This window comes from Brachyhypopomus gauderio, chromosome 3 (assembly GCF_052324685.1).
Source record: "Brachyhypopomus gauderio isolate BG-103 chromosome 3, BGAUD_0.2, whole genome shotgun sequence".
Taxonomy (NCBI): Eukaryota; Metazoa; Chordata; class Actinopteri; order Gymnotiformes; family Hypopomidae; genus Brachyhypopomus; species Brachyhypopomus gauderio.
The window spans coordinates 30,204,176-30,218,166 of NC_135213.1; the positions used below are offsets into that span (position 1 = coordinate 30,204,176).

At 40.4% G+C, this 13,991-nt stretch overlaps 1 protein-coding gene across 5 annotated transcripts in view; it reads right to left on the reverse strand.

The window, feature by feature from the left end:
• Positions 1-9,290: 9,290 nt before the first annotated feature.
• Positions 9,291-13,991, reverse strand: part of pdzd2 (PDZ domain containing 2) — a 66,496-nt gene continuing 61,795 nt past the window's right edge. For all 5 annotated transcript variants that reach the window (XM_077001068.1, XM_077001066.1, XM_077001067.1 and 2 more), the window contains 5 exons: positions 13,419-13,536; positions 12,848-12,949; positions 12,426-12,699; positions 10,883-11,017; positions 9,291-10,623 (listed from right to left, as the gene is read on the reverse strand). In XM_077001068.1, coding sequence (XP_076857183.1) covers positions 10,457-10,623; positions 10,883-11,017; positions 12,426-12,699; positions 12,848-12,949; positions 13,419-13,536 — 796 coding nt within the window. In that variant the 3' untranslated portion in view covers positions 9,291-10,456. The remainder of the gene's footprint in view (positions 10,624-10,882; positions 11,018-12,425; positions 12,700-12,847; positions 12,950-13,418; positions 13,537-13,991) is intronic.

Sequence of the window (13,991 nt, forward strand, 5' to 3'; positions counted from 1 at the left end):
TGGTTCGGGGCTTTCCAGCTGCGCGGGACGCTCCGGGAGTAGCGAGCCCCTGGTGGAGGGTTCTGTCACGGTCACAGCCCCGGACCCTTCCCTGTGGGCGTGTCATCATGTCGTCTGCGTGCTGTTATGTCCATATTAGTAGTTCCGTGGGTGTGGGTTGTTTGTGAGCGTGTTCGTAGTCTCACCTGTGCCTTGTCTCGAGATCACGAGGGTCTGTGTTAATCACCTATTTAATGTGCGCTCGCGCAGTGTCTTGTGCTCGTCTTTGTCTAAAGTTCCGTGCCAGTGTGAGTGTGTGTTGTGCTCGCTCTACGCTCGGAGCTTACACGTCTGTTTCGTCCAATAAAACGTTCTCTGTTGCACCTTGCGACGCTCGTCGTGCCTCCTTCCTACGAGCGTCACAGCAAGTACATATTTATATATTTAGTATGAACTTATATATGATATGACTAATATCCTTACTTGGGTGGTATAGTTTAAGATTGCATATTTAAATCTGTAGTATGAACTGATATATGATATGACTAATATATTCTTACTTGGGTGGTATAGTTAAAAAATTCCAGTCCAGTTCCATTTCCTCAGAATGCAATAATTCAGAAGTGGCTCAGCAAAGTGAGAAATTAGACGTGATGGGTGGAAGCTCTGGAGAGTGAGGTGCATACACCATCTTGTGCCTTTCAGTTTCTAACTAAGGAAAACCAAGAGTGTGTGTAGGTGTGTGAATGGGGTGAGCTTACAAACATTTGGTGTTGTGGGACATTGAGAAAGAATTAACTGAAGATATTACAAGGTAATTTGTAGAATGGGAAGCATGGTCTCACTTTGAAACTGGAACAAAGCAAGGTTTCAAGAAAGCAGTAAGCTCCCAGAGGGTGGAGGTAAACTCGACATGCTAGATTACTTCAAAAGGAAACAGTGAAAATAAGGGCACTCTCATCGATAGAAAGTGGATGAAACACATAATTACACTATGCTTCACTTATGTATAAGCAAGTTGTACTAGCTCTGGCAATCTTCCCAAAAGTCATTCTGTTCATGTTATTATTCATAGCCTGCCCAAAAGTCTGAGGCACAATTTAGATAACAATTTAACAAACTAGGAACAGAAAACTTGCAGTGGACAAGTCTCCACGCTTCTAACATCGTCACTCATTTACATTGCACAGGATAGCAGCTAGGTTGCAAAAAACATATTGCATATTCATGCTTGCACACAAATATGCACATTGGTCTGTTAGCTTACACTGCATTCAGTACAGACCATTGGTCACATCTTCAGATGTTCTAAGCACAGATCAGGGTCCAATTTTCACATTTTTTCAATACATTTGTTCAAGCCAATTTGTTTATATTCATTTATCTGAAATTGTGCATTTCAATAGATCTTAACTAGTCATATATATGCCCACATAACTGCATAACTGGCATATAAAGAAAAACATAAAAGATATATATATATATATATATATATATATATATATATATATATATATATATATATATATATATATATATATATATATATTGTATTGTAAGTCGCTTTGGATAAAAGTGTCAGCTAAATAAAATAAATAAATAAAAATAAATAAAATATATAAATAAAAATGAACGATCATTTTATATTTTATATATCTTCTATATAAAAAAGAAGATAACAGTCCTGTGTCTTCCGTGACCAAAGTTGTTTTGCTAACTCGAGATGGGTGACTGCTTGGAGCAGAAACAGGAAGTGTGTGAAAACTGAAATGTGGAACTTGTGATATTTTCTAGATCATTGAGTTTTCTTTTTACTGCGTTCTCTTATTAGCAACTTATGGTTTGTTGCTAATTATTATCAAAGTAAAGTAATAAAGTAGGTTACAATTTTACTTTCTCTACCAAATAATGTGTTATGTTATTTACACAACATCATGGTATAAATATAGCCTACCATAAGCAAAGGAAATAAAAGGGTTAACTAATCTGTTCTAAAACGTATTGAAGTCATTGAAGTTAGGATTGCCAAAAGTAGAGTTTTGGATTTTGTCAATTGTATAATACTCTGCACTTTGTTCACCTAAAATTCTTCATTTTTTGTCAATAATGTGTTCTAAGACTTTTCCATAATGTAGACCTGAGCTTTAAGTTCAGAGTGTGAAAAAAATTCACTCTGGATTTCAAGCAACTAAAGTCCAAATGTGTGGTGTGGGGAGGCTAGTTGCTGACACACTGCTGCCTCTTCAGTCTCCCTAATGCTGTAAAAATAGTCTGTTGTCCAACTGTTACATCAACGCTTTCCGTTTCCACCCCTGCATACTGATACAAGCCATTTTTTCAGTCTTCTGGCAAAAGAAACTCCATTCATTTCCACGCATGTAAACCTCAGAGCATTAGGGAATGCCAAGACATTCAAAAACATCTGCAGCTTCGTCGTACCAGGGTCATTTGGGAGAATCCAAACATAGGAGACATATTTACTGAACATGGGGTTCTGCTATGAAGAGCCCCCTGTCTGGCAGGCTCTAATGAACCTTTGGCAGAGAGAGAGCAAGGGTTGGAACCTCAGGGGGCTGTCACCACCATCTGGACAGGTACAAGATACAAACAATGCTTCCCTTGCTGGCCACCATTGCATTGTAGAAGCAGTAGATTTATGCCATTGTGTTATGCAGCGGCTGAGCAAACAGCAAACACTTGTATAACTGTTAAACTTTTAATTGTTGGACTTTAAATAAGATCTACTTGTATTTACTTAGATTTGATGTTTGATCACAGTAGGCTGTGTGTGTTTATGTGTGTATGTTGCTGCCAAGGAACAGGATAAGTTAAGGTCATTGAAGGACACATGGGCAATTTTGAAGCAACGCTATAGGCAGCTTTGTAGTACATTTTTGAGGCAGGTCTCAGCAATTTACAAAAGCATTGATGAGAAGCTTTTTGCTGGAGTGACATGTTAAGTGTGGGACAGTGGGGAAGTATACCCTATAAAAGCATACAGCATATGTATCAACTGGTTCCTCCTCCTATAAATTCAAAAGCACTTTGCTACAATCTTAGAAATATCTACATCTTTTACTGCAGTATACTGCAATTACTCACCCAGTATGTATCAGTTTAAGTGTGATTCCACATTAGAATAGGAAAATCAAAAGGGAATGCTGTGGACTCGTTGACAAAAGGGGACGTCAGAAGATGTCAATAATCCTGACAAATAGGTGGTGCACAGTCAAGCAAACTGCACCCAAATACAACTCTAGTGCTCCCCCTAATGAGTCTGAAAGCACAATTCATCATTTCTTAGCATGGATGGGCTATAACAGCAGATGACTTCTTCCCCTGGTCTCCTCCCAGTTGGACATGCCTAGAGCGCCACCCCAGGGAGGTGGCCAGAAGAAAACTCATTTTAGCCTCTTGTATTCACAATCTCATTCTTTCAGTCACTATCAAGAACTCTTGAACATAGGTAAGAGTCTGTGTAGATTGACCAGTAAATCGAGCGCTTTGCCTTTTGGCTCAGCTCTCTCTTCACCACAACGTAAAGTGTCCACAACACTGCAGCTGCAGCACCGATCTGCCTGTCAATCTCTCGTTCCATCCTTCCCTCCCTCATGAACACTTGAAGCATGGACTCACTCCCAACCCAGAGAGGGCACTCCACCTTTGTCCGACTGAGTATCATGGTCAGTTTTAGAGGTGCTGATTCTTATCCCGGCTGCCTCATACTGAGCTGCAAACTGATCCAGCGAGAGCTGTAGGTCCTGGCTTGAAAATGCCAACAGGACCACATCATCCACAAAAAGCAGATGCGGAACCTAAGGCTACCAAACTGAACCCCCTCCACCACTTGGCTATGCCGAGAAATTCTATCCATAAAAGTTATGAACAGAATCGGTGACAAAGGGCAGCCTTGGCGGAGTCAAACTGACTGCTGGCCATGCGAACCAAGCTCCAGAACACCACTTGGGTTCCGATTGGAGAGTCCATTCCTCCCAATCATGCCCTTGCAGGTCCTACTGTCATTGCCCACGTGTGCATTGAAGTCCCCAAGCAGAACAATGGGATCCCCAGAAGGGGCACCTTCCAGTATCCCCTCCAAGGACTCCAAGAAGGCCGGGTACTCCAAACTGCTATTTGGTCCATAAGCACAAACAACAGTCAGAGCCCGTTCCCCAACCCGAAGGTGCAGGGAAGCAAACCTCCTGTCTACTGGGGAAAACCTCAACACACAGGCAGCGACCCAGGGAGCTATGAGTAAGCCCACTCATGTCATCCGCCTTTCACCCTGGGCAACTCCAGAAAAGAATAAAGTCCAGCCTCTCAAGAGGATTGGTTCCAGAACCCCTGAGATGTACCTGTGTTAAAATTGTAAAGCGACCTTGAGTATCTAGAAAGGCGCTATATAAGTTGAACATTCATTCATTCAACCCAAACCATGTGTCGAGGTGAGCCCAACTATATCTAATTGGTATCTCTCAGCCTCGCACACCAGCTCAGGCTCCTTCGCAGCTTCAGTAACCGAGGATCAGTACGCCAAGACCCCCGCCTTCGGCCACCACTCGATCCACAATGCACCGAACCCTTAGTACTACCTCTCCCATAGGTGGAGGGCCCATGGGAGAGTGGACCCATATATCTTGATCGGGTTGTGCCCAGCCGGGCCCCATGGGTAGAGACCTGGCCTCCAGGTGCTCGCCGAGGAGCCCATGTCAGTACCCATTCTAGATGTCAGTCCTATAGAGTATCTTTGGGATAAGGCAGAATGGGCTGTTAAGGGCATGTCAACACCCATTCTACATGTCAGCACCTATTCTACATGTCAGTACCTCCGTCCATTGTGTCAACTGTGAGAAGCTATTCTGCCTGCACGCGCTGAATCCTGTGGAATGATTTCAGCACCAGGTGGTAAATATGTCACGGCGAGCTGCTGTGGGTTTGAAGGCCAAAGGAGATCCAACATGCTGCTAGATGGTGCTGCTAATAAAGTGGACACTCAGCTGCTTTATATACACACACACACACACTAATATATATATATATATATATATATATATATATATATATATATATATATATATATATATATATATATATATATATATATATATATATATATATATATATATACAGTGAGTCCAAGAAGTATTTGATCCCTTGCTGATTTTCTTCGTTGGCCAACTAATAAAGACATGATCATTCTATACTTTTAATGGTAGATGTATTCTTACATGGAGAGACAGAATATCAAGACAAAAATCCAGAATATAATTTTAAATAATATATTTTAATTAATTTGTATTTCAATGAGGAAAATAAGTATTTGATCCCTCTTGCCAAACACACTCAATACTTAGTGGCAAAGCCTTTGTTTGCAAGCACAGCGGTGAGACGTTTGTTGTAGTTAACCACAAGTTTAGCAAACACACTAGGGGGAATTTTGGCCCACTCTTCTTTGCAGATCCTCTCTAAATCATGAAGGTTGGTGGGCTGTCGCTTGGCAACTCTGACCTTCAGCTCCCTCCATAGATTTTCGATCGGATTGAGGTCTGGCGACTGGCTGGGCCACTCCATGACCTTAATGTGATGTGTCTTGAGCCAATCCTTTGTTGCCTTTGCTGTATGTTTAGGGTTGTTATCATGTTGGAAGACCCAACCACGGCCCATTTTCAGATCCCTGGCAGAGGGGAGGAGGTTGTCCCTCAGGATTGTGCAGTACATGGCTCCATCCATCTTCCCAGTGATGCGGTGTAGTAGCCCTGTACCCTTGGCAGAGAAACACCCCCAAAACATTATGCTTCCACCTCCATGCTTGACGGTGGGCACAGTGTTCTTGGGGTCATAGGCAGCATTTTTCTTCCTCCACACATGGCGGGTGGAGTTGAGGCCAAAAAGTTCAATTTTGGTCTCGTCTGACCACAAAACCTTCTCCCAATAACTTGGTTCATCTTTCAAATGATCATTGGCATACTTGAGGCGCGCCTCCACATGTGCTCTCTTCAGCAGGGGTACCTTTCGGGCACTGCAGGATGTGAATCCATTGTTGCGCAAAGTGTTGCCAATTGTTTCATTGCAAACTGTGGTCCCAGCTGCCTTCAGGTCATTTGCTAACTCCTGCCGAGTGGTTGCAGGACGATTTCTGACCGTTCTCAGCATCATTGCCACCCCACGAGGCGAAATCTTCTTTGGAGTACCAGGGCGAGGTCTGTTGATTGTCATGTTATACTCTTTAAACTTTCTGATAATTGCACCAATAGTTGTTACTTTCACATCCAACACCTTACTAATCTTTTTGTAGCCCATTCCAGCTTTGTGAAGGTCAACAATTCTGACTCTGAGGTCCTGTGACAGCTCTTTGGTTTTACCCATGTTGGAGACTTGAAATCTGTGTGATCTGTCTGATTCTGGGGACAGGTGTTTTTCACACAAGTGATTAGTGAGAACAGGTGGCTTCAGGTCAGGTAACAAGTTGATTGGGAGTGTCTAACTGGTCTGTAAAAGCCAGAACTGCTAATGAATACTAAGGGATCAAATACTTATTTCACTCCATGAAATACAAATCAATTAATATATATTCCTTAGATTTATTTTCTGGATTTTCTTTTTAATATTCTGTCTCTCCATGTAAGAATACATCTACCATTAAAAGTATAGAATGATCATGTCTTTATTAGTGGGCCAACGAAGAAAATCAGCAAGGGATCAAATACTTCTTGGACTCACTGTATATAACTATATAAAATATATAGAAATTAACGCATTTTAACGCATTTAACTCATGAGACACTTTCGCAACGTGTAGGGGAGACTGGGGTAAGATGAGCCATTTTTCATATTTAGGATCACTACATCAAGGCAGTCATAGTTTTGTTGTGAACTAACATATCTGCAAATATTTCAGGATGTTGTGCATCCCTCCAAACAAACAGAATGAGTGTAAACATTATATAGTATAATATAGCATGTCCAAAATGATGTCTTGTGGCACAACTTACCCCGTGTATGGGGTAAGTTGAGCATATGAGTGGGGTAAGTTGAGCCGTATCCCTGTTCCCCCCCACAATCCCTTGCCTTCTTTACCCCAATCCTGTCTTACCTTCTCCTTCCCTAAATAACAGTCACTTCTTCACATTCATGTGTGTTTTTATTCATTATACACAATTATATTGTGTATATTGTCATCTTTTGCTGCTGCTCTAATAGACTTCCCTTCTCTCACTTCACTGGTGGCTCTTTCAAGAACATCAGTGGTGGTTCCCCTGCTTGTTTTGCGCTTATATTCTCGAGGCATGATGTCTACTCTGTAATCATACAAAATGCAGAATCTTGATTTAATAAATAAGATATACAGCCAAAATACACTTAAGTGTATGGCTCAACTTACCCCAGGCTAAATGGCTCAACTTACCCCAGAGCTACCATTTTGACTTTATTAGTCCCCACAGCTAAAATGGTGCACTTTTAGGCTAGGTTCATGGCCTCATGTTGTAGGTCATAGATACCACAATTGATGTATAAAACCAATTTAAAATTATCTATTTTAGTCTAAACCCAATTCTCAGGAAACTTATGATAGACTAAATTCACTTTCAAAATGAAAAATTGTTTTTTTTTAGGAAAAAAAGTCTAACCACTGACTTCTAAAACGCGCTCGCCCTCTCACAGGGTCGCGCGCAGCGTGCGGAGTCGAGCGCTACGGTCAGACGCAAAAGTAGAACTGAGCCAAGAAGAAAGCAAAAATATATATTTTTACTAGGGAAAATAAAAATAGTAACGCACAGTTATTTGGATAAGTAACTTTAATCTGATTACTGGACTGGAAATAGTAGCGCGTTATATTACTCGTTACCGAAAAAAGTGGTAAGATTAGAGTAACGCGTTACTAAGTAACGCGTTACTGACATCACTGGTTATTTGAATTGCACTTTATGTAGGAAGGAGTTCGCTTATCACAGGAGCACTTCCACCCTTCGTTACCACCTTAACGCAAAACATGTTGGGGCTAACGCGCAGGTCAGTAATGATCACTTAGCTGCTAAATGTATTCCTAGTACGAGCAACAGTGTCGCCAGTCAACACTCGACCACATGTCGGGGTTCAAATTAAGAAACAAAACTGACCAATTCACTGGCGAGATGGACTGCTGTGGACTGTAGACCGCTCTCTGTGGTCGAAGGCTTAAGTAAGACGCGGCGAGTTTAAACGCCTCCGCCGTTCGCGGAGTCGCGCGCTACGGTCACTGGTGAAAGTATAATCCAGGCTTTACAGGAAGTGCTGCAAATTGCGTCAACTGATGCAAGTTACGAAGTGCCGTCCAGAAGTGTCGAAGAAAATCCAGCAGCAGTATGATGAGGAAAGGGAAGCAAAACAGGTTATTGTGAAGAGCGCCACAAATGTGGCTCTGACTGGGGATCACTGGACCTCTGTTAGCAACAAGAATTATCTTGGTGTGACAGCTCATATTATAGATGATGAATGGAAGATCCAGTCATTTGCTTTGAGCATACAGAAGACCACTTCTAGGCACTATGGAGATGCCTGTGGCAGAGGACTTTATATAGGGCTGTAGCAGAGGCCTGGGAAATTAAAGAAAAAAGTCTACCATCTTAAATGGTATTTAAAAACATCTTCTGATTTACTTCAGTTCTTCTTGTTCTTCCAATATCCTGAGCAAAAAAAAATTTTGGTCAGAATTTCCAGTGTTCTGAAAACTGTTTGCTCTGTTTTCTGCACTCATATATTGGTCTGTGTAGTAGACTGGTGGAAAAATAAACAAGATGTTGAAGTTTATGCTTATATAATTGATTCATTCATCATTCAAACTTAAATTAATATTTCTCATGTTAAATACTGAAATGCGATTAAAATTAAAATTACAAAGCTTCTGATTAATTCGATTAATTTTTTTATCGCGTCCCACCCCTAATATATATATATATATATATATATATATATATATATATATATATATATATATATATATATATATATATATATATATATATATATATATATATTAGTGCTGTCAATTCCAGGTGCCGCGATTAAAAGTCCTCACCAGGATTTTGCTCTGGCTTCCTGGATTGTGTTGATTCCACTAATTTTACCTGGATTGCTAATTAGAAAATCTAGCAAGCTTGAGCAAAATCCTGGTGAGGACTTTTAATCGCGGCACCTGGAATATTATATATATATATATATATATATATATATATATATATATATATATATATATATATATACACACACACACAATAAAAATCTAAAGTGACGTGAAGTGAAGGTGCTGACTGCTGTATAAATAAAGATTATCACCGCATTTAAAAATATTTAATGTCTCTTTACACAAGGGCTTTATCAAGGAATGATGGAAGTTTAATACATACAAACATTATTATTTATAACTGCTTATTTGATATGCAGCAATATAAACAAACTTGTGCTTAAAAGCCCAGATACATTAAGTTAAAGTATTGTTTGAGGAGGCAGCAATATTTACACATAGCAATTCAAGTAAAATACAGTTATAGCGTTGATGAATTACTGATACACTATATCAGGGTTATAGCTCACTGAAGAGTCTTTCCGAGTGATAAATGTTCACAGCTGGAGGGATGAAGTAGCAATGAAGTAGTCCTGCGAGATCTCAAGAAGCTCAGCCTGCAATTCACAATATGTTTTTGGAAAGATGTTTGCTCATCTAACCATGAGTTACCTTGAACAACACCTTCCAGGTCCATTTGAAGTATGGTATATTTCTAATATAGATTGTGCAACCCACTTCTTACATTACAGAATTTGCAGAACAGATGGAATAAAACAAGCATCTATCGAAAGCAGAAACTACTGGCTTCCCACATGGGGACTGGCTGGAAATAATAAAAAAAGACATAGTGAAGAGACTACACATTAAGAGTCTCAAAGCTTTTATATCTGGTCAAACAAAATTTCAATTTTGTTTGTTTTGTTAAGATGACTTTTAATCTACTTGAAAATAAAAATAAAACCCATTAACAGGAAATTCTTATTCAGCATTTTGTTTAAATAAAAAATCATTATATTCCTTTGAAACAATGTGTAAATGGAATGTCCTGACAAGTGAAAGTTTCTTGTCATTATTTAGTGTGAATGAGTCTTTAGCTCCACTTCTCTACACTGAACACACACATAGCAAATCACCAGTAAGAAACAAATGAAATGAAAGCATAAACAGGTTCATATGATTTGATTTCAATCAAAACAAGACAACACTTAGTCCTCAGTCTTAGTCCTACAAATATTGTAAATATCACTTCAAAAGGGCCGATAACTCAGTAAAAAACCCATGAGCAAAAATGCACCACAGGTTTGCTGTAAAAAAAAAAAAAAAAAAAAAAAAAAGAAAGTATAAAATGGAGTGATGGTGATTCTCTTATGTACAATGCATTTGGCACTCTGTTTCCTTGGAGAATACGTCGACTGAGCACAGACTTGTCGGCTGTCATACTGAAGTCCTGGGTTTTCTAATGACTAACTGGACGGGGCCCTCAGAGACAGTCTTGATGACGTTCCAGGCATCGAAGTGTTTAAGGCCTTGTAAGGACCTTCCATTTATAGCTAGAACCTCATCTCCCACATCCATAACCCCCGACAGTTCGGCAACACCTCCTGAGGAACATGGAAGAACAATACCATGTAAGATCCTCCCTGGACCTGTGCATGTTTACAAAATCAATGTGAGCCACAACCAGAGATTCTTGCAAATCATTTAAGTTAGTTAATGACATATCTCTACTTTTTAATGTGACATTAGCTTTCTTCTGTCACGGCAGTACTATGTCTGATGCATTAAGATCTGTTGACCATTTGGGCAACTGCAATGTCTCCCCCTACTGGAGGTCTGTGGATTGGAATGGACTGAAGTTACCTCTGAAAATGCGTTTGATGTAGAGGGGTCGGTCTCCGTGGGCTGAAGCTTTGCCTCCCTCTAGACTAATACCCAGACCTGCTGCAGTCTTCCGTAGCTCCACACTTAACGCACCATCTGGCCCAATCTCCACTGCTATAATATGCCAAAGCACATCAATGGTTCAATCAACAGGCAAACAGTAAAAAAATTTGTAAAAAAAAGAGTATATGTATAAAATATACTGTACTGTGTAAGCAAAATATATATTATAAAAAAGCTTAAAACAATATAGATTATTATTAATAGAACAAATTTAAAATTATATATACACACACATATATTAGGGAGTTTTTCCTTGCCACTGTTGCCCTTGGCTTGCTCACTGGGGGCTTGAACTCGGACACTTGTAAAGCTGCTTTGTGACAACAACTGTTGTAAAAAGCACTATATAAATAAATTTTGATTGCTCGATATATTGCCAAAAGTATTCACTCATCCATCCAAATTATCATAATCAGATGTTCATATCCATGGCCACAGGTGAATAAAATTAAGCACCATTTGTGTAAGAATGGGTCACTCTCAGGTACTCAGTGAATTCCAGCATAGAACTGTGATGGGATGCTACCTGTGCAACAAATCCTTTCATGAAATTTCCTTGCTCCTAAATATTCCACAGTCAACTGTCAGCTGAATTATAAGAAAATAGAAGTGTTTGGGAACGACAGCAACTCAGCCACATAAACTGACGGAGCAGAGACATCAGATGCTGAGAGTCAATCACTACAGACATCCAAACTTCATGTGGCCTTCAGATTAGCTCAACAACAGTGCACAGAGAGCTTCATGGAATAGATTTCTATGGTCGAGCAGCTGCATCCAAGCCATACATCATCAAGTGCAATGCAAAGTGTCGGATGCAATGGTGTAAAGCACACCACCACTGGACTCTAGAGCAGTGAAGGCACATTCTCTAGAAGAGTGATTAATTGTGCATCTCTGTCTGGCAATTTGATGGACGAGTCTGTGTTTGGCGGTTACCAGGAGAACGGTACTTGTCTGACTGCATTGTGCCAAGTGCACACTTTGGTGGAGGGGGGATTATGGAGTGGGGTTGTTTGTCAGGAGCTGGGCTTGGACCCTTAGTTCCAAGAATGCTTCAGCATACCAAGACATTTTGGACAATTCCATACTCCCAAATTTGTGGGAAAAGTTTGGAGCTGGACCTTCCTCTTCCAACATGACCCCAGCAAGGTCCATAAATACATGGATGGCAGAGTTTGGTGTGGATTAACTTGACTGGCCACCACAGACTCCTGACCTCAACCCAATAGAACACCTTTGGAATTAATTAGAGCGGAGACTGAGAGCCAGGCCTTCTAGTCCATCATCAGTATGTGACCTCACAAATGCGCTTCTGGAAGAATGGTCAAAATCCCCATAAAACACTCCTAAACCTTTCCCAGAAAAGTTGAAGCTGTTCTAGCTGCAAAGGGTGGACCATATATATAATAAGCTTGCACAGCAAAGTGCTGTTATGAATGTTGTGAATGTGACCTACCTGTTCCGTTCTCTCTGCTGTTGTTCCGATAAGTTGGGTAGGGAGAGGATGGGGCCTGTAAGGGTTGTTCAGTCCTGGCTGAGTCAGGGTCATTGTCAGTCCCTTTCTGGATGACTACAAGTGCCTGCTTGGGTAGCCTGGTCTGATGTAGACAGGACAGAGCCTCACCATGGGTTGTCCCACTTAGATTTCTCCCATTTATGGATAGCACAGCATCTCCCCGATGAATGGTACCTTCCTCTCCAGCAACGCCTCGAGTGAACACACGATGAACCTGTCCAAAACAAGCAGGCTGTACACTTCTTTGTCTTCATCCGACTAGTTTTAACATTTAAGTTCCCTCAGAATGAAATTTCTATGCCAACCACAAGAGGGTGACAAAAAAAATCGAATTTGTTTGAAAACCAAACTGTGGAGTTTACCCTGATTGCTTTGTGCTCTAGGTCCACTCCTCCAGCAATGCTGAAGCCCAGTCCAGAGCCCTCTTCCTTCACCAACACCACAAAGTAAACATCTTCCTTAACCTGAAACAAAATGTCTAAACATTAGCTAGCTTTCTCTAGCATGAGTTTCAACAATACATCTCTTCCTGTCATTTACATTTACAAGATTTAACATCTCTCTGTAAGAGAAACAAAATAATCAAAATCAAAACCACATAATGAAAGCCTTAGGACAGTGTAAAATACAAACGATAATCAGGATGGCATACAGTGAAATTACACTTACAATGTGATTTCTTGTGCCTGACACATCTTCCTTGCATCACAAAAGGAAGTGATGATTGTCAAATGTGTGTGATCATGCCACTCTTAAGATCAAAGTACTAGCTGTCTACGAGCAAGCTTTTGATCTTGGCTGACAGTAAAAGTATAATTCGAGATGAAAAGATATGCAGCATTGTGTTACTGTGTGTGCAGAGACAGGCCTACTGGAACACTGCAGAATCAGTTATGTCTTAGACGCAGTGTAAGACCCCACACACAGTATTACCTCGGAAATACCGTTGAACTCTGATATCAGAGTTATGACATCCACATTGGCCATGAGAGAATTTAGGACCTTCTGCACTCTCTTCTGGTCCAGTGGAGAAGATGACAGGTCCTTCAGACTGTGAAGAGAGAAAGAACATGGGAGTCAGAAGGCAGCTTTCCACGAGTCTCATACAACAAACGTCTACAGTAAGAGTTGATAAACAGTCTGGTATGAAGCAGCACAAATAAACAGCTAACCTGCACAGGACATGGGAATTTTTAAAAACAAAACACTGACAAGCTTAATGGGCCATTCAAGCAATTACACAAAGAAGCCATAATGTATATGGTACCATTTGCATTTGCTAGTATAAACAAAACCAATTGTGTCAATGCGTCCAGAGAGAATTTTAGTTCTAGTCTTCCTCAAGAAAATTACTCCTATGAAGCATCAGTGTGGTTGATAGAAAAAGAAAAACTGAACAGCTGTTACAAAACAGAACAGCTGGTCTTAGAGGGGCAAAACAATACTTTAAATCATTCCAAACAAACTTCAGTGGCAAATTAATGTGGTTTTAAAAAATGAGTCTTT